The 20,976-nt window shown below is 39.6% G+C and overlaps 1 protein-coding gene across 1 annotated transcript in view; it reads right to left on the bottom strand.

The window, feature by feature from the left end:
- Positions 1-14,674: 14,674 nt before the first annotated feature.
- The window catches only part of LOC121321594 (pancreatic triacylglycerol lipase-like), an 82,937-nt gene continuing 76,635 nt past the window's right edge, over positions 14,675-20,976 (bottom strand). The window contains exons 8-14 of the mRNA XM_041260600.1: positions 20,178-20,297; positions 19,628-19,747; positions 18,629-18,747; positions 17,733-17,862; positions 17,037-17,148; positions 15,141-15,308; positions 14,675-14,796 (exon numbers count right to left, since the gene is read on the bottom strand). Of these exons, the coding sequence (XP_041116534.1) occupies positions 14,733-14,796; positions 15,141-15,308; positions 17,037-17,148; positions 17,733-17,862; positions 18,629-18,747; positions 19,628-19,747; positions 20,178-20,297 (833 nt within the window). The 3' untranslated portion in view covers positions 14,675-14,732. The remainder of the gene's footprint in view (positions 14,797-15,140; positions 15,309-17,036; positions 17,149-17,732; positions 17,863-18,628; positions 18,748-19,627; positions 19,748-20,177; positions 20,298-20,976) is intronic.

Below are 20,976 nucleotides of genomic sequence, written 5' to 3'. Positions count from 1 at the left end.
CTCTGGCTCTCAGGATGGCGGCTCCTCCCTCTCTGGCTCTCGGGTCGACGGCTCCTCCCTCTCTGGCTCTCGGGAAGGCAGCTCACCCCTCTCTGGCTCTCAGGAAGGCATCTACACCCTCTTTGTTGGAGTGACTGGGGCATCTCCCATGTCTACCGCCAGGTAATTAACCACCATGAGGGCAACCTCTGGGAAGGATGCCGGGTGGTGTTGTTCCTCCCACTTTTCCCACATCTCCCCATCTCGACGCCACAGCGTGTTGATAACTATGGGGAGATCGTGGACGAGGTCTGCCTCGGTACATCAACCAGTCCCAGATCTCCTGGGACGGTGGTGAAGGTGGTGGTGCTGGAGGTAGTGGCGTGGTCCCTGATGCCCAGGGTGAACACTGCATCTCTTCCTGGGCCTGGTTGTAGGGGCATCCTGCCCAGTTGTGGCAGTTTGCCGGTGGCATGTCTGGGCAGGACCGCCAACGATGGTCCTCCTTCCCGTACCAGGAACACCAGGGGAAAAGGCTGGCCGGGTCCTCCAGCGGTGACTGCAGCAGCTTACATTTCTTCAGCTGCTGCTTTTCCTGCCTTTGCCGCTGTCTGCTCTTCTTTCCCATAATCAAAAAAAAAAAAAATTATCCCCCCCCCCAAAAAAATGCTGCAGTACTGCTCCAAGCCTCCTGGAGGTGCTGTATCCCACTGCTGACACCAAATGTGGCAGGCTGGAGAGTGGATAGAGGCCCAGAGACAGACTGCAGTTCAAAAAAATAACTATTATAAATAAACACAAAAATGAAAGTGCACAAGGGCAAAATAAAGATTTAAACACAAATAACAAAACACAAAACTTACAAAGTAAAGATTTCCAGACTGGGCAATGCCTTCACTGGATTTAGAAAAAACACCAACACCAACACCAACACCAACACCAACCGGCTTTTTCCGCTTCCTCCTCTCAAATGAGAATCAGAGGCCTCCTTTTATGTCAGGTGGCTGGGCGCTGATTGATCGTTAATTAAGTTAATCATTTAATCAACTAATCAATCCCAGCCACCTGAACATAAACCCAGGCAGGTACTAATTAACAATGGATTATTTGAGACGTTGGTTCCAAATTAGAACCATATGTATTCTAAAGAGATGCCGTGTGCACTCTATCGCCAGAATAGTTGACAATGTTTGTAATTCTGAGATACCGTCATGTTTAGTATTGACTGGAAAAGGTTTAAAACTTTTCCAAACTGAGTGGACATATACCTGAAAGAAATGGGCCAAAAAAGTGAGTTATCAAAAAATTAATTGAAAGAAAAAAGTGGACTACATTATCCTAGGTAAGTGGTAGCTTGTAGCTCAATATTTACAACAAGGTAAAGTTGAAAGTTTCAAAAGATTTCGAAGTTTACAAAAGATTTAGAAGTGAGTAGTTTTTCAAGATTTACAATTATACTGTAAATACAGTATAATCATAAATCTCGAAAAACTACTCACTTCTAAATCCTTTGTAGTCATTTTTGTATTACTTTAGTATAAATACATGTTAATTTGGATTCATATGTTGTTTTTTTCTGACTTTATGTGAACGAAAAGACACACATTTGCCCGTTTTCCCATTGGAAATAGTGGTATTTTGAAATATCACTGTCCTGGTCACAAAAGCAAAGTTTGTGGGGAATAATAGCCATTTTCTATACTTTTGAGGCATAAGCAATTAGGAAATAACACTTACTACCCAGGAACAAAAAAAATAAATAAAAAATTGTTACATGGTGTTATGTTGTTTTTGTGACTTATGAGGTTACTGCTGTGGAGTGAGGGGAGCACATTCGGTGCACCTGCCCAAAGAGGGAGCCTGCGGCTAGGTAGGGAGAGCAGAGGGAGGAGGGTGAGAGAAATGAGAATTCAGAAAGGTGATCAGCTGTGGTGTGAGGAAGCGCCTGCTAGTGAGGTTAGGTTAAGTGAGGTAACAAATGAGGACGACTGAGAGGAAGGAACAGCAAGAGTGGAAAATATAATTATTACTCGGCAGCCAGGGTGAAGAAACGAAGTTTGTAGTCAAATCTGATAATGCTGGAATAAATGAAGTGCTAGTAGACAGAAACGATTATAGCTCAGTTCTCTAATACAATTACTAAGGAAATACTAGAAAAAGTACCAAAAAGTACCAAAAGAACATTTTTTTCTTTTTTTGCCAGCAGTCAAGAGGTGAAGGGGTACAGTGCCAAAGAGGTAAGACAGTTTTTATATAAGACTAAAGGAAAGCGGGGAGTAAATGTAAAATACTTTTTTTCCAAGATTTAGAAATGTTTTTGAGCACTTATAATGCAAAATGCTATTTTTGCAAGAGTGAAGAAACTGATGAGCAATGTACAAAATTTAGAATGGATAATAAAAAGTTTCCTTCACTGTCTTTTCTGATTTTTATTCACTCTTATCCTTCACAGTGGATGCTTTTAAGATTGTGAGTTTAAATGTAAAAGTGGCCAGAAATCCTCAAAAGAGTGGTTATTTTTTTTATTTTTTTTATTTTTACTTTTTATTTAATGCCAAAGAAATGAAATGTAATATTTGTACAACACACTTGGATGATACTAATGAGGCTGAGTGGCTGAAGGGGTAGAAGGGGGAGTTGTTTTGAAGTCACGGCACTAATGTCAGTGCAGGGGTAGCAATTCTATTTTTGAATAATTTTAAACCTGCTTTTATAAAAACAAGATGGTTAAAGGTAGAGTGTTGATGGTGCAGGTTAAGGTGGTTTTATTTTTGTAAATATATATCTCCCAGTAACAGCCAAGACAGAATTGAAGTTTTCTGCTCTGGGCGATGCACTGTCAGGCTCTGACAAAGAGGAGGTCCTGATCATTGGGGAAGATTGGAACCATGCAGAGGCTGTACAATCACCCCCAATAGTCTGTCCTATCACTGCCTGGTCACACTGCTGTATATCCCCTAGGGTATGACACACAGTGTCTACTAGCATTAACAACTGTCTTCTCCTGGACAATAATTTTAAACATTGTTTTAGTTATTTCTGGCAGGGGTGGAGAACACAGAGGTGTAGTTTTAATTCTCTCAGGCAGTGGTGGGGCATTGGTTAGACCCAGGTCAGACTCCTCTGTTAGCAGTACACTGAAGGTACCACAGGTAGTCTGAATGAGGCTATGAGGAGGCTGGAGGGGGAGATCTCATGGCTATATTTGGCTCCTAGATGGACCACAATGTCAGAATGACTAAAGATCTGAAACTCAAGCAGCAGGAGTTAGCCAGCCAGCCAGCTGGATATTAAGGTGCATGAGGGCGCTGGTGCAGTCCCGTTCCAGAGCATCACAGAGGTTGATGCTCCAGCACAGTTCTTCTTTGGGATGGAGAGGAAGACGCAGCAGAGCATGGTGATGCACTGCCTTAAGATGCCTGAAGGGCGAGTGCTGGAGAACAGGTAGATCTGTGGATTTGCTGCAGGTTTCTATAGCCGGGGGCGAGCCTGAAGCCAGGCAACTTTTCCGACAGGATCTCCCCAAGATCACAGAGGAGGAAGCAGGGGGACTGGAAACCCAGTTGACTCTACAAGAGATGACTATTGCCCTGCAATAAGGGCTGAACAACGGGCAGGCACTGTGGCTCGGTGGCTTTAATGCAGAGTTTTATAGAGGGTTCTGGGTTCTGCTGGGGCTGGGCTAGACCTGCTCTTGTTGCTGCAGGAGAGGGGCAGGCTGATGCCCCTTAGCTGTTGACGAGCAGTCATCACCCTGCTGCCATAAAAAGGATATCTGACCTCTATAAAGAACTGGTCAAGGTCCTCACCAGCCGGCTGAGAGTGGTGATGACAGTGGCAGTGCACCCCTACCAGACATTCTGTGTGCCCGGCAGGTTTATATTTGATAACATGTTTTTAATTAGGGATATAATGGCAGCTTCTAAGCTTTTTGGGTTAAACTGTTGTCTGATCTCCCTTGACCAAGAGAAGGCCTTGGACTGGGTCGATCATGATTGTTTATTCAAGGTCTAGAGGCCCGGGTTTTTAGGCCCACATACGGCTCCTGTATTGTCGTGTTTTCAGTGTACTGAAGATCAATTGTTGTCTGAATAAACTGTTTCCTGTCCAGAGAGGCATCAGGCGGGGTTGCCCCCTGCCTAGAATGCTTTATTCCCTCTCCATAGAGCCTTTATTACATAGGCTGATGCATCTGCTAACCAGCCTGCCCATCCTCACCTACCCTTTGCAAGCAGTTAAGGTGGCAGCATATACTGACGTCTTGATTGTCTGTGTGTCTGGCCAGCAGGATATAGAGGCTCTCTGCCAGTGTCAGGAGCAGTTTGAGAAGGTGTCCTCAACCATAGATAAACTGGGAGAAGCACAGCGTGCAACTGGTGGGGACCTGGAAGGGGTCCCCCCACTGCCCTCCCTGCTGGGGTTGAAGTGGACTCACTCCGGACCCAAGGTTCTGGGGGTGCTCTTGGGTGACACGGAGACCCAGAAAAACTGGACTGGGCTTTTAGAGAAAGTCCAGAGCAGGCAGAGGGCATGATGTTGGCTGCTGCCCCAGCTGTCTTCAGGGGTAGAGCACTGATTGTCAGTAACTTGGCGGCCTCTATGCTTTGGCATAGTTTCATCTGCCTGGATCCACCCCAGGAGCTCATCACACAGATCCAGAGAGTCTGGTTGGATTTTTTCTGGGACGGACTGTACCTGCCCCTCCAGGCGGGAGGGCAGGGACTTGTAGACGTCAGCAACAGGCTGGTGGCGTTCCATTTATAGGCGGCACAGAGGCTGATGTGCCCGCTGGACTCTTCTCATCTCTTGCCTTGGATAGCATTGGCTGAGGCCACCATGCAGCGTGTGGGGGGGGGCTGCAGTACAACAGGCATTTGTTTTTAATTCATTTTTAGAGGAGCCACTGGCCTTTTTTAATGACTTTTTTTTTTAAATAGACATTTTAACTTCCCAGGTTTTTATTTCTGCCTTGACCAGTGCAGGAGTTGCTAAAGTAAGGGATCTCTTAAACTTTCAACATGTTCTGTGGGTAAGTGTTGATAGCCTGGCAAAGAGGCTGGGAGTCAGGGAGTCAGGTCAGAAAGAATCGTGTCAAGGTTCATATCTACCATGCAGGAGGCAATCCCCTGTGGTGCTATAGAGAGGCTGAACCAGGTTGGCATGATAATATCCCTGAGCTCCACCCCTTACTTAAGAGCAGGAAGAGCCAGGTTGGGCATGTGGAAATGCAGAGTGTGCTCTCTGTGTAAAGACTTTAGTGGAGTCTAGGACTTTAGACTTTAGTGGAGCCTAATCTACTACATCCTCACCAAAGACATGGACACCTTTTGAGCAGGTGTGAGCCTCTAGTCTCGGACCCCTCTAGAGACACCTGGACAAAGATCATGATATTTATTATGTTTTTTTAGAGAGATCTCCCTCCTTTTTCTATTGGGAGATCAATGGCCTATGTTTGCTATAAATAAATAAAAAATCTCTCTCTTTTGAGTGTGTGGCAACTTTGCATGTTAGTTCTCTCTCTCTCTCTCTCTCTCTCTCTCTCTCTCGATTTACCCACTCGTGAGACTTATGTTTTTTGATTAGTTGTTTGATTATTCATATTTGTAATCTTAAATGGTCCAATCAAGAGTAAGTGAGGCCTATCCAAAGCCACTGTTCAAGTCAGGGGTGCCAAGCATATTTCTCACAGATCTGGGTTTCTTTTTTTGTACAGTCACTTTAATATTTGGAAGTCTCGGGTTGTGTTTTTTGAGGCTTGTTTTAATAGTAATTTTGCTTGATTGAGCACGCCACTGAGCATAATCAGTAGTAGCAGTATTTGCAAATTGATGAGAGGAATGGCAGCTCATGGCACTTCTGACAGTTGATGAAGGTGCATAGTGTGAGTTAGGTTGCAAAGAACTTAGATATATTAGAGACATCTATCAAGACGTATTCCGTTTTCTTTCAATTACTATTTACAAAAGAATGGCTTCTAAACCTGCCTTGTGCAAATGGGCTAAATGCGGTAAAAGTGGGAGAAAATTAACTGAAACCATGGATTCAGCCTGTTGCAGGGATGACAGTCTGCATGCAAATTCTGCTGAAGTACTATTCATGCTCACCATTCTGATCACCATGCAGCTTTTGAATACAGAAAAGCACAAAAAAAAAAAAATGCTGCTCTGCTTTTTTTTGTGTTTGACTAACATTGGGTTTACAGTTTCCAGGCCTGCTTCTACAATGATGCATGAGGCTGAACTAAAACTGGCCTGCTTTTTATTGTACTACACACCCATAGACAGGGAGCATTGCTGAAATACTGTACAAAATGTACATCGACATGACCAACAAATTTTACCTGCAGTTTGCAACACCTGTCACCTGGAATTCAATACATTTAATACTTTTTCAAATGGATATAGGAAATCCCTTTAGGAAGCTTGACTCGCTTTGTTTTTTTCAGAACATTGCTTGTGGGAATTCTAAAGCCCAACTGCTTGACCGTAGTTGATGCAGACCTCCTCGATATTAATTTGGAAGACAAAAATATTAATTTACCGCTTTCTGCTGTAGACTTTGGTGCACAGTTGAACATGGCAGTGGTGGAAGCAAACTCTAACAAGCAGCAGCTCCTGAAAATCAGCTGTAAAGATCTTCTCCTCAAGGCTGCCAAATGAGGTTACCTAACAACGTTGAACTTTTGGAAGACAATGTCATCATTTAGCCGCTCTGTGGTTCTTTCCAAAAAAGTCCCCATTGTCATCCTTTTTTTGCTAAAATTATTCAAGGGCGATGTGGTGAAGCTTTATATTCAGTATTGTGCAATTAACTTTACTGTCTTGCAAAACAGAGGGCAAGAATGCCCTTGAATTCTGGACCGAGGTGTTCAAATACACCGATGCAAGTTCCCAAAAACAATTTTCACAACTTGCAGAGTTTGCTCTCGCTTTGTTGGCAATACCACTAAGCAAAGCAAACGTAGAAGGGATATCTCACAGATGAACATTGTTAAATCAAAGCTGAGAAATCGACTTGGTCAGAAAACATTAACCAGTGTGTTACACGTTTGTTATAGCTTGCGAAGGCTTGGAATGTGCTCGAAGGACTTCCCACCAATGAAAGACATGCTACAATGCTTTAATGTATCAATATACAATGCACCAACAGAGGAAGCAACATGGCCGAGTTCAGACCAAAATGAGGTGGATATTCTATTGGATTGGGAATACTAAATACAGTTGTTGCATAGAGACAGTATTGGTGAGTGAGCAGCACATATTTTACCTTTTTCTAGTGTGGAAAACTTAATTACTGCCTTATACTCAGGCCATTTTAATATAGCAGATAACTAAAAATATCAACCTGTACTATGCTGTGACAGGATGACAGAGGGCTGAGGCTCAGAGACAATGTATAGTCAAAAATAAAGTTCTTTATTAAATAAAATAATCAAATAAACAGGCACGAGGGCCAACAGAAAGAGGTTCAAACACAAATAATCAAAATTAACTTACAAAATAAACGGTCAGGTTCCAAGTCTTTTAAAACAAGACACTCCTTTCTTCTAAACACAAAAACTCTCCAACACAAAGCAAACTCCCAAACAAATAAACACCTCCCAGCCAGGGCCTCTCCCCTGGCTTTTATCCCCTGTGGCTGGAGCCCAATTAATCAGTAATTACTAATCATTAATTAGAGCTCCAGCCACATTCTCACATGTTTTCCTGGCAGGGAGGAATTTAACCCCCTCCCTGCCAGTTCCAAACACATTCATATAGACGGGGCAGTTCCCCATCACATATGCTAAACCTGCTTCTATAACATGTTCTATTATGGAAGGTGTCCCTCATCCATTCAGTCATTAATATTTCACACAATGGGTGCAGAGAGGTAGATAAAGGCTATTAAAAATTAACTAGCTTTTAAATCCACAAAGGTCTCTTCTTTCTAAGAAAATGGATCCCTTCCTGTTTTCTTTTTTACAATGCACAACAGCAGCAATTCAGTGGGTCTGTTTATACAGCAGGTGCTCAAAGTTTTAGTACCGAGTTGATTTCAGTCACTTGATTGATCAACTATACAGTTTCCATCTACCTGACAGGTTTTGTCTAGAGAACACTGTGTATTCATTCAGCACAGAGAAGGAAACTGTAAGTTTATTTAATGTTTGCACTGTTTTTATTCTGTTGAATCCGCATTATCCGCTAAGGAGAGCATATTTTTGAATATATCTGAAGATCTGTCATGAAACTTAGTTTTAACATTATTTAAAGTTGTTGAAAATTTCCAATTTGTGAGATATAGGGGTGTCTGTCTGTCTGTACAAAAGGACACCTTTATGTGTAGCTACATGGGACACTCATGGGACTTGGTTTTGGTGTATGAGTATTTCACAGAAGGTCTCTGCAGCACTAGGAACACTTTGCCCATGACTTGCATACACAAGCACCCATCCCCACTGAATGTGCTCCTATCTGCTTGTAAACCTGAAACTTAACTAAAAATACTTGTTCCATTTGAGATTTACCTAGTTTCCCTTTTCTGTATCTTTTCAAGCACCCAAAAACTGGACACGGTATTGCAAGTAATGCCATGGCTATGCAGATCAATTATACTAGAAACAAAAACATTACACAACTAGCCTTGAACTTTAAATGCAAGAAAGATGTTATATTTTTTTTTTTAACCATTTTTTTTTTTTTTACTGTTTTCTTCTCCTCAGTAACAGCCTAGTACATCAATATTACAAATGGAAGTATAGAGCTAATACTCTAAAACCTGGATAAACAGGTACTTATTATTATTATTATTATTATTATTATTATTATTATTATTATTATTATTATTATTATTATTATTATTATTATTTTAGGCTGGGCCGCTGTTCTGGTGTCAAATCATTTCTTTCTCTGGTCATCTGTTTTTCTTATTAATCTCCACCTTATTTCCTATTAATACCGTACTTAATGATGCTGCCTGGTCTTTTGGTTTCTTGTGATCTCCACCTTCCTCAGTTCGGTCATGCTGCTGCAAATTCCTCTTCTCGGGGCTAGGGGGTAGAATGATTCCACCATCTCTTCCTTTTAAAAATGTCTATGCTGTTGGTGAGTTTAGTACTCATGAAATGTGATGGATAACAGACAATTGGAGATTTGTGCTTTTTCAAGTTTTTCTTTTAGTTGATAAACAGGATCCAAATTAGCTCAATCATAAATTGAGAGTACTTGCCTCTGTAAAATAATATTTCATCACAATTTGATAAGCCGTTTTCCGCATCAGTAGTCAATTATCTGATCTTTGATCAACCCCACTGTCTTATCGACCTAACGCACCTGTAATCATGTAATGAATTACATGTGGTGTATTAAGCACATGGCTTCTGTTGCTAAAAAAAGGTCCAGCAGACTGAGACAAATGAAGTTACAGAATTATTTAGACCACCAAAACCTTAGATGGAGCATTGTGTGCTTTTAAACTGTTGCAGTTAAGCAAATTAAAACAGTCACCTCGTTGTTGATTTTTCTTTTATATCATCTGTAAGGACTGGAGATCCTGTTTGTTGTTGACAGTTATGAACATTTATTTGATTCATTTAAATGTCATGTTATTACAAATTCTTAACTGCAAGTATTAAAGTATAAAAATATTTTACTGAATTGCTGAAGTTTAATAATTCCAAAAGTTCCGTAATGTGTAAAAGTTGTACTGAATTGTATTTTTTGATTTTCAAAGTTTGGTATACGATACGTTTAATTACAGTATTTCATTACCTTAGCTGTAGGTGTTTAAAGTTGTCTTTTTTTTTTAAGACGCTTTAACCATTCTACTTTCCTGCATTAAAAATGAGTAATGTAGGCTAGGTCGGCCAGTGTCTCCACATTTGTAAGTGCCAGCATCATCTAACGCACAGCAGGGTTTTGCTAGTAAAAATAAACTGTTTTTAGGTCACGTAAAATATATCTGTGGCAGTTAGCAAGAACCAAAGAGCAACTGAATGCATCAAAAAAGAAAAATACAATTTGAAGCGACTGACTCTTTAAATATGAGAATATTGATGTAAAGCACATCTGTCAATTGGATGGCTCTTAAGCCATATACTGTATGATTCAAGTCATTGAGCTCCAGTCTGGGTCTTTTGAACTATCCCATTCAGGGGTTTGGAATGGTCTTCTGTAATAGTAAATACCATCTAAATCTAGCAACATCTGTAATGAGCAGAAAACTGCTGTCATAGTGTAGTAGCTTCTATTTATTTTACTTTTGTGGTATGTGATATTGGGTATGGCTTAATTTAATTTTTTAGCCAAAACAGTTGGACTGCTCTGATATAGTATCCATTTAATAATAAATACATAAATGAATGGCTAACAAGAGTTGAAAGTTTCTCATCCAGGTAAGAGCTCATATTCTTATCTGTTTTTAGTGTCCTGAGAAAGAGAGCATGGTGCTCTCTGTAGTGCACTGAGAAGCACTGTGTATGGAGATCTCTCCAGTAAACTGACATGAGCACTGTTTATGGAGCTCTCTGTAGTATACTGACATGAGCACTGTGCATGGAGCTCTCTTTAGTACACTGAGATGAGCACTGTTCATGGAGCTATCTCTAGTACACTGAGATGAGCACTGTGCATGGAGCTTTCTGCAATACACTTTAAGAAAAACCTGGTGCTAAATTATCTCAGGGGGTGTTGAGGTCAGGACCTACTCACTCTTGCTTGCAGAACTGTGAGGGGACGCTCTCGCAGGGCCCACTGGAACCATGCCTGACTATAACCAGTGCCATTGCCCCTCATCCTTCATGAGCACTGGGAGACCATCTAAACTAAACAGTCATCTGTGTTTCAAAGGGATGATTTCATATTCCATGTATCGGAGGGTACAGGAAAAATACTTTACAGACCTGAAGGGATGTTGCCTTGTTACACTGGATACATACAATGTAAGTTCAGCAGTTTTTAAGAAACTCCTAAATTATTCTACAGAAGCAAGTCCCCAAGAGTAAAAATGTATGTGTTAACTATACATATATTTAATAATCATGATTTTTCTATCATGGCTCTTAGGGGAATGCTTGCAGTGTTATCCAGCACAATGGCTGACTGTAGTTGGCACCATTGTCCATCACAGTAAGAATGATTAGCAGAATTCGAACAAGCTTTGAGACTACTTAAAGTCACCCATATATCTTAAATATTTGTGAATCACTGTACTACGTACAGAATTTGAAGGCTACTTATTTTAGGCTAGTTGTCAAAGACTGTTGGCGACATGGCAACATCTTTCTGCATTTAAACCAAAGTCTAATGCGATAATGTCGTACGGCTTAAAAAGCTGAAAAACAAGATGATTTTTATGATTGGCTTTGCGATGCATACATGTCTGGCTAATTTTATATGGCAAGTGAATATGAATAAAAAATTTCTATACCATTATGATGGAAATTACATTCTTTTTAACAGCCTGTTTTACAACAGTGATTATAGGGTCAGGAAATCACAGAAATGATTTCCAAACAATATGTTGCAATCAAGCCTATTATGAGCAACTGAAAATGTCTTGCATCGACAAATGAATACAGGTGTGGGCTTATAAACTAGATATACAAGTGACACATTGAATGATTTTTGCTGCAATTCACTAAGCCTAAAAGGAAATGAAATATATACATTTACACTAAATTATATTTGATTGTGTTTTCAAACTGTGCCACTCAATCTTTCACCAGTGATATCTAAGATGTCTATACCAGATGCAAATTTTAAGAAAATGAGGAAAGGGTTTATCATTCAAAAAATATTTTATCTTGGGGGGCAAACATGGTGGTGTAAATCATTAAGATCTTGTATTACCTGACCTAAGGCCACAATATGTGACCTAAACATAAATAATTATATGCAGTACCTGCACATATGTCTACTATGTCCCCTTTCAGAATTTTCACCTTTTGTTGCCTTATAGCCTGGAATTAAAATGTATTCAATATATATATATATATATATATATATATATATATATATATATATATATATATATATATATATATATATATATATATCATTTATCTACACATCCTACCCCACAACTTCCAAGTGAAAAAAAATATTCTAGAAATTTGTAGAAAATTAATTAAAAATAAAAACTGAAAAAGCTTGGTTGGATAAGTGTCCACCCCCCTTGTAATAGCAATCTTAAATTAGCTCAGGTGTAACCAAACACCTTCAAAATCACACACCAAGTGGCCGCCACCTGTGTTAAATTATAGTGATTCACATGATTTCAGGATAAATTTAGCAGTTCCTGTAGGTTCCCTCTGCTGGATAGTGCATTTTAAAGCAAAGACTCAACCATGAGCACCAAGGCCCTTTCAAAAGAACTCCAAGACAAAGTAGCTGAAAGACACAGATCAGGGAAATGGGTATAAAAAAATATCAAAGGCCTTGAGTATCCCTTGGAGCACGGTCAAGGTGATTATTAAGAAGTGGAAGGTGTATGGCACCACCAAGACACTGCCTAGATCAGGCCGTCTCTCCAAACTAGATGACCGAGCAAGGAGGAGACTGATCAGAGAGGCCAATGGCAACTTTGCAAGAACTACAGGCTTTTATGGCCAAAACTGGTCAAAGCGCATGTGACAAAGCACTCCACAAATCTGGCCTCTGTGGTAGGGTGACAAGAAGGAAGCCATTACTCAAGAAAGCTCACCTTGAATTCTGTTTGAAGTATGCAAAAAAACTCAGGAGATTCTGTAGCCATGTGGCAAAAAGTTTTGTGGTTTGACAAAACTAAAATGGAACTTTTTTGGCCTAAATGCAAAGCCTTATGTTTAGTGCAAACCCAACAAAGCGTATCACCCAAAGAACACCATCCCTATTGTGTAGCATGGTGGTGGCAGCATCATGTTATGTGGATGTTTCTCACTGGCAGGGACTGGTGCACTTGTCAGGATAGAAGGGAAAATGAATGGAGCAAAGTACGGAGAAGTCCTTGAGGAAAACCTGCTGCACGCTGCAAGAAAGCTGAAACTGGGACGGAAGTTCACCTTTCAGCACGACAACGACCCAAAGCACACAGCCAAAGCTACACTGGAGTGGCTAAGGCACAAAAAGGTAAATGTCCTTGAGTGGCCCAGTCAGAGCCCCAATCTAAATCCAATTGAAAATCTGTGGCATGGCTTGAAGATTGCTGTCCATCAACGCTCCCCAAGGAACTTGACAGAGATGGAACAGTTTTTGGTCAAATATTGACAAATCTAGGTGTGCAAAGTTGGTAGAGAACTATCCCAACAGACTCACAGCTGTAATTGCTGCCAAAGGTGCTTCAACCAAGTATTATCTCAGGGAGGGTGAAGACTTATCCAATTTTGATCTTTCAGTTTTGTATCTTTTAATATATGTTTTTTTTTCTCAATAAAAACTTTTTTTCCCCTTAACAGGGTGGAGAGTGGTGTGTAGGCAAGTGGAAAAAAATCCTGATTTAAAATGAAACTCTGAGGCACTGACACAACAAAATGTGGAAAAAGTTCAAGGGGGTGTAGACTTTCTATAGGCACTGTGTGTGTGTGTGTGTGTGTGTGTGTGTGTGTGTATATATATATATATATATATATATATATATATATATATATATATATATATATATATATATATATATATATATATATATGGGCTGCTGCTGGGCTGCTGTGCGGAGAGCCTGCTTGAGAGTGTACACAAGCGTATGGGAAAGAAAGGTACTGTATGTAGCCTTTTGAAAAAGTTATTTGTAAAAACTGTTTTTTTGTTTTAGCAGGTAAACAGCTTAGCTGTCCTATTAGTTACGTTCTGTATTGTTTAGTTAGTGCTCGTATAGAGCTAGGTTTTTGTTTTCTGTTTTATTTTGCTGTATTAAAAATCTTGGCACGTAAGCACGTTAAAGAAAACTCCATCTCTGTGTCTGGGTCAGTACTTTACTTTAAAAGGGCGAAACAAACCTGCACTGCAAGTTTCGTTATATATATATATATATATATATATATATATATATATATATATATATATATATATATATATATATATATAATATTTTTGTTCCCATACCTTTTCACAATTTACTTTTTTATTGGGTTTTTTTGTCTTTAAGGTGATTTGTTCTTATCCACCATGCATACATGAATAAGAGTTCAATAGCTCCTCTTCCACTTAGATTACCTGCCATAGATTTATGTAATTCAGGCTACTCAACCAAAGTGTCTTTATATTAGTAGGAACCCATACCTTCTAGTGCACAGCAGTGTATTAGGGACAGCCAAATAATCATTTAGCGATATCAAGTTGTAGTTCAAGATATCATTGTCACGCTATCTTTAAATATTTCAAGATATCTCTGAATTATTTGTCTTGAAATGACTCAACTTACTGGGATCCATTTGAAGACATTTTGTAATTATTTGTTTGTATCTCCAAAGTGTAAACCATGGTATCAACCAAGCCAAATTGTCATTAAAAAGAATCTTAAAATGAGCATCAGGTTATCCAGTGATAACCTGGACAATCTGTGGATTGTCTTAAAAAGAAAATTGAGAGCAGAAGGTTTTGGTGGGATAAATAATTTGCCACAAACAATATGTTGGTATTGACAGCTAAGATTGGTACACCATTTAATATGATATTTGGCTTGGCAGTCATCAGGATCTGCTCTTAATCCAACACACTGTCGATCTCAAACTAGGGCAACATTGCATCAATTGTCATTTATTTAAAATACCCAGGCTGTCAACATTAACTCTAAACACTTTAGCATGGGTCTAGGGCCTGAAGGACCTCTTTTCCGACTTTTCCACTCCCACAGAACTGCAGTCTGAAAAGCAACGAGAAAATCAGTGTGAAAAACGTGTCAGCAGCACCCTCTAGTGTTCATCTGTTATATCATCTAAAATCATTGGACAGGGATAACAGTTTTCTAAAAATACTGAAAGTTAATCAATTAGCAGAATCTGCCTATGTTAACTAATATAAATTAATCTGTATTCATTTGAAACAACAGTGAGCGTTGTACAAAGAACAAAACAAATATGTTCCAGTAGTAATAATTGAGTTGAGGCAAGAGACAAACAAACTGACCAAATTCCAGTTTGTACAAGTTTAAAACAAGAAAGCAACAAGGTTAGTGTGGCTCATGTAAACTATAAGAGGTCTACATACAACTGTCTGTCCTTTCCACGCTGCAAGACCAATAACTGTGCTCCAAACTTCGGCAGGAGAGGGTTGATTTGACTGTTCTCCCAGAGGAACTTCACTTTTTGAACTTCTCCAACATCCAACTCTGTATCAATGAAGGCACTGTATGTGCTTCCGGGTTGGAGTTTTGTTCTGTAGGTAAAGACAGAAACATTAGGACCTATGTGTCTTCACTATGGTCCATGCAGCAGGTAGCCCACTGGTACCTTATTAGCTATTAACAAGTGATTTACTAACGTCTTAATACATGTTCATGTTGTGTTAATGGCTAGTTAAAGAGTATATAGATTCAAAATAGCCACCATGACCATTGTTTTTATCAGACCAAATATATAGGTTACTATTTACTAACCAAACCAGAGTTCAAACTTACTGGCTATAATAGAACAACCACTAATATTGTTGTATTGTGGAGCTCATTTGTTAGAATGCCCTGAACTAAACATTAACAAAAAACGAAACTTCTATTAGTATGTTAGCAAACCGTTTAATTGTAATGCCCCTAAAAATGAAGTGTGACCCACATTATTAATCTATTGCAAAGTTTCCTAAACTTTCTAAACTCATTACCCATTGACATTCAGCATCTTGACCCAGGACCCCCACCCAGTGAATCCATTCTTCCATTGTTATATAATGGTAGTACTGATAGCATGGGCCTGAGGAACAGAGGGATAACTAAACCAGAGTTCAGGGGGGACAGGTTAACAGTTACACTCTGGTGTACCATTGTAAAGAAACTAATTTGATATTTATAAATGAGTGTGCTCAACACCCATTGCTATTGTTATGTTAGTAAGTTTCTGTTTATCGATTTACAGTATTCAAAAGTTACACACATACAGTTTAAGCGTTATTGTTAGACACAACAATGTAGTACTTAGTCAATTACTATTGTTCTGGGAGAAGCGGTCCAGTCTGGCATCAGGAGAGGATTTCAGCTAAGCTTTCTCACTCACACTTTCAAGTGCCTGTCTTGTATATCTTGCCTAACTGTGCGTGTGTGAAGCTGAACTTTGTGAACTCTGCTTACACTCTTTTTTCCTAACAATATATAAACACAACCAGGTTCATGGTATGAGTTACAGTATTATTCCAGGCACACAACATATCTTCTACACAAGGTCAAATGTACCCCACTTTACCAATTCCTCTATATCTTGGGTTGGAGAACATCTTCCCACAACTGCCTAACTTACAACAATATTTGTTTAACCTGCATTAACCTTACACATCTGTAGATAGAGTGGACATTCAAGAGCTTTTGTTTTTTTTTAAATTTAGTCGTTGCCAAGGATTTTTACCCACTTTTCTCCCCATTTTGGAATTGTCAATTATATTTTTATTAATCGAGGTTCACCACTGCAACCCCCCCAGGCGACTTGGGGAATGGACACGCGTCCATCTTTTTTTGCACTACAGATCCACAGCAATGCTATCAGACTTATAGTGCAGAAGGACAACACAGATATGTGTGGCTCCACAGCAGACCTGCAGGAGCCCTATCAGCCTCAGGAGTTGCTGGTGTGCAGTGAACCATGGATTGCACTAGGCCAGTTGTGAGCCGCCCCCTAGGAACCCTCAGTCACGGTCGGCTGTTTCATAGCCTGGATTCGAACCTGCGATCTCCAGGCTACAGGGCGAATCCAACATTCCACACAGAGCGCCTTTAATGGATGCGCCACTCAGAGCCCCCTCAAGAGCCCTTTTGTAACCACGGGTAAAAATTACCAGGATGTGAGGATTGAACTTGTTACTGAAGTACAGTCTTTTATCCTTTTAAGCAAATGTTATCCCATTTCGAATATGATACACTTGGATTTGATAGCCCTTGGTGTAATCAGTAGAGGAATCACTCACTTGGCGATTTCATGCTGTCGTGTGTTTCCTTTTGTCCCATACAAGGATACTTTCAGAGTGCCAGACACATCTCGGTCACCGGTTATAGTTACTGTAACCTTGTAGCGCCAGCCTGCATGGAGAAAAGCGAAAGGTGCAAGTTAACAATGTAAAAATAGAAGCCATCATCCACAGCTTCCAAAATACAATCATGACGTAACAATCATAAGTCAATTATGAAAACATGAGATTTTAGTTTATAGAAAGCAAGGTGTATCTGGGACCTGTTACAGTACAGTGCATGTAGACTGGCTGGCGAAACAATCCAATTGAGCTGCTTTGAAATCATTGTTTGTGTAGAATCAGCTGTGCAGTGTCCAATACTGGAGGTTATAGTTGTTTGAACAAGAAGATGACATGCAAAGCAAAAATGTGGGCGACAGAGAAACTGTGACACACCATTTAGCAACCAGAGGGTTGTTCAATGAAGTCAGTATTTAAATAGAATTTAAGATAATACAAAACAAAATGTTGCACCAATTATGAATCGCCCTGTATAGCATGTGCTCCTGTATATTTGTAACATACTGTAGTTAATTTAATATGATGTAATTTTCATCTGATACAAGCCTTATTTGGTTGTATTGTGTCAGTATCAGGGTCTAGTATTTATTATCGAATTGTTTCTAAGGCAGTTTTATTGATATGCATACATACGCATGAAGGGCCTGGCATCGCCGGTGTTCAGATAGAACTTCAGGTTTTCAGTGCCAGCGGGTGTCTTGAATGTAGAAGAGTGGTGACCCATCACAGGACAGCCTTCAGTGGGGCACGGGAAACACTTCCCCTGGGTGTCAGAAAAGTAGCATGCTTTAGTTTATATCACTGGGTTGCTATTTAACCAATTCTGTTTCTCTAATTGTCTAAAACAACCTGCTTTGACAAATTCACCAGTATAATTGACCTAACATGAATTCCATTTTATAGGTCTCACATTTCCTGCATAAGACACATTTATTTTCTTTTTGTTTTTTACCCCAGTTTTCTCCCTAATTTAGAATGCCCAATTGTTATTTGTATCCTGGTACACTGATGCAACCCCTTGATGATTCGGGAAACGGAGGCTGGATCCTTCGAATTGTGTTCCTGTCAATCCATTATTTTTCGCACTGCGGAGCCACAGTGAGGCAGGCCACTAGACCTATAGTTGTGGAGGACAACACAGATCTAATGGCTCCAATGCAGGGGTTGCTGGTGCGCGTTGAACCGTGGCAGCGCTCGGTCACAGAAACCCCCAGCCATGGTAGGCCTGGATTCGAACCTACGATCTCCAGGCTATAGGGTGCATCCTGCACTCCACGGGGAGCACCTCCACTGGATGCACCACTCGGGAGACTCCCAAGACACATTATTTTCTTAACTTTATAACTAAGCTGTATGTTAAGATGTACTGGTATTTGTCATGCATGATTTATAATAAATAAAATGTGTAACTGTTACTGTGAAGAAGAGCTTTTTCTATTAATTGTGGATATGCTCCCAACAGAATACATTGATTTTTAAAACTATTACTTTCTAATCCTTTATCATTTGCTGTGCTGGTGATAACTTACAACCACAAAATCCTCAGTTGAATTACACTTGTATCCAACAAAGCCTCCTGGGTTTAAGATGCTATCGGCGTAATACTTATAAGATCTCAGGTGATTGCAGGCCACAAAATCCCGGGTTCCTATTAAATCAAAACAATATAAATTACAAAGAAAAAATGCTATGGACAAGAATTCAATCAACCTGTATAGGTCTTTCCACTTGAAACTGGCCACTCGAAGATAAACTAGAATTGAGATTTTTTTTTTAAACAAAAACATGGGGTAGTTAACAACTAAGGGGTAGTTAACAACTTTATTACCATTTGTGGAAATTATACATAAAAAATATTGTAGTTATCATTCAGCGTTTAAACATTATTGATGGAATGGCTATTTAGAATATAGCAAAGTGTAATGCATTTAATAAAATATATACACTTCTCCCCCCGAGACTGATAATTAAACAAATGAATTGCAGCAGTGGTGAGTGTTCCTGTCAGCTCCAAAAATGACAGCTAAAAGAAACTGTTGGGGTCCTGCCCGAATCCTTTGGCGCACATTGTGCAATGTGGGTGCAACTCTTATTCAGCTCTGCAATGTATGTGTGGAAAATTCAATAAGATCATCAGTTGTTTTGTTTTTTAAATATCCCTTGTGTCCTTGACTTTAGGCTGGGAATTGCAAGTGTCGCTTACAGAAGTCAATGAAATGTAAATGCCTTTAATGTGTAACAGGTGTGACTATTTCATTATTCAGAGTATACATAACTGCCCTTATCAAACCTGCACAGGTGGCACACCTGCCACAAACAAACATAAAACTGTACAGTGACAATCTGTCCTGGAGTCAGGCATGCTTGCTTTGATACCTGGACTACAGCAGGATCAGTTTTCCATCTTTTTTTCTTTTTTTTTTTCTACAGCCTTCATCCACAGGCACTATTGCTTGAGAAAACTTGCTTAAGATTTTGATTGTGAAAAAGATACAGCTTGGATAAAAAATAAATAAGCACAAACCAACCTTCCCATATGCCATCCAGATCTACAATTTGTGAAATAATATTCTTTTCGCATCCTGGCATGTATTCTCCTCCATTTGGATAGAAGTCAAGGTGGCCGACAGCTTGGGACATTCCCAATCCTACAATGCAGTAAGATGTGTTAGCAGATAATGTTTCACAAGGTGTCACTGTCAAACCAAATCCCTTCATTTTCTCCTTATTGTTTTTTTTCCCTTTTTGTGGGATATTTAATCCTCTGTGCCACCCTTAACTACAGGTTCAGGAGGTGTTCAAGCGGGTTATTAAGTGGTTTGAATCTCTTGTTTCCATGCTTGTGGTTTAAGTAGTTTAAATCAGGAGGTCTAACTAATGCATCCTAATATCTGCTTTTCTCTATTTTATTCTACAGGGAAATTAAGGGATTACCAGTCTGTAGAAACACATTTAAGGTGTCCCTAGTTTAAACTAAGGGAAGAATTTTATTTTTAGGGACAAATTAATGGAAAAATAAGGAGATTTTAAGGGATATACGCACTGTGGTGAGAAAGGCTAAAAAACTACACCCCTCACCAAGATTAGGGACCATGGGTGCTGAATCGGTATGGATGACATCAACAAAAACTGCATCACTGGCATCCAGTCGGACTAAAGGCGCTGCATTCTGAAAATAAGCCTCTGCAGGGTCTAGGCCTGTGGATTTAAAAATAATTTAAAAGTTAGCATATCATTATAACCCCTACAGTCCCAGTATAGGCTGACAAAAAGTCATTATTTAATACTTAATTGGATGTCCTCATTGATGGACCCAGGGTTCCATGGAGAAATGCTACTTCAATAAAAAGACACAGACACTGGTTTATGACACAGGTAAACCACTTAATGTTAGCTTATTGAAGTTCTCTATAACCAACTGTCTGTAACCAACCTATAGCGAATCGGGTTAAATCGTCACTAACAAGGGCCCACTATACGTTCATAGCCACCCAGCCACCAATCAACCTGAACAGTGATTATTAATAATTCCCATTTTACAAAAACATGAGAGCTGTCTTAGCTACTTTATATGTGTTATACATGTGTGCGCAATTAGAATTTACCAGCATTGTTTCCCATGTGTCACCCAACAAGTGGGTAAATATTGAACACTGCTGCTAAACGTTTATGAAATAATATTGGGATGATCATCTTACGCAAAGCCAGGGTTCAAGCACATGGTTTACTGATTCATGCACTTGATGCATTTTATTTAGTTTCTATAATTATTACCGTTATAATTATTTCACTGTGTGTATCTGTCTGCAAATAATTAGAAAAGCTTTCCATAGTAAAAGCATACCAAAGTGTAATAACGCACAGTGAAAGCAAGGCA

The sequence above is a fragment of the Polyodon spathula genome, chromosome 10 (assembly GCF_017654505.1).
Source record: "Polyodon spathula isolate WHYD16114869_AA chromosome 10, ASM1765450v1, whole genome shotgun sequence".
NCBI classification, from domain to species: domain Eukaryota; kingdom Metazoa; phylum Chordata; class Actinopteri; order Acipenseriformes; family Polyodontidae; genus Polyodon; species Polyodon spathula.
The sequence above is the reverse complement of the archived record's forward strand: the minus strand, read 5'-3'. Positions and strand labels throughout refer to the sequence as shown.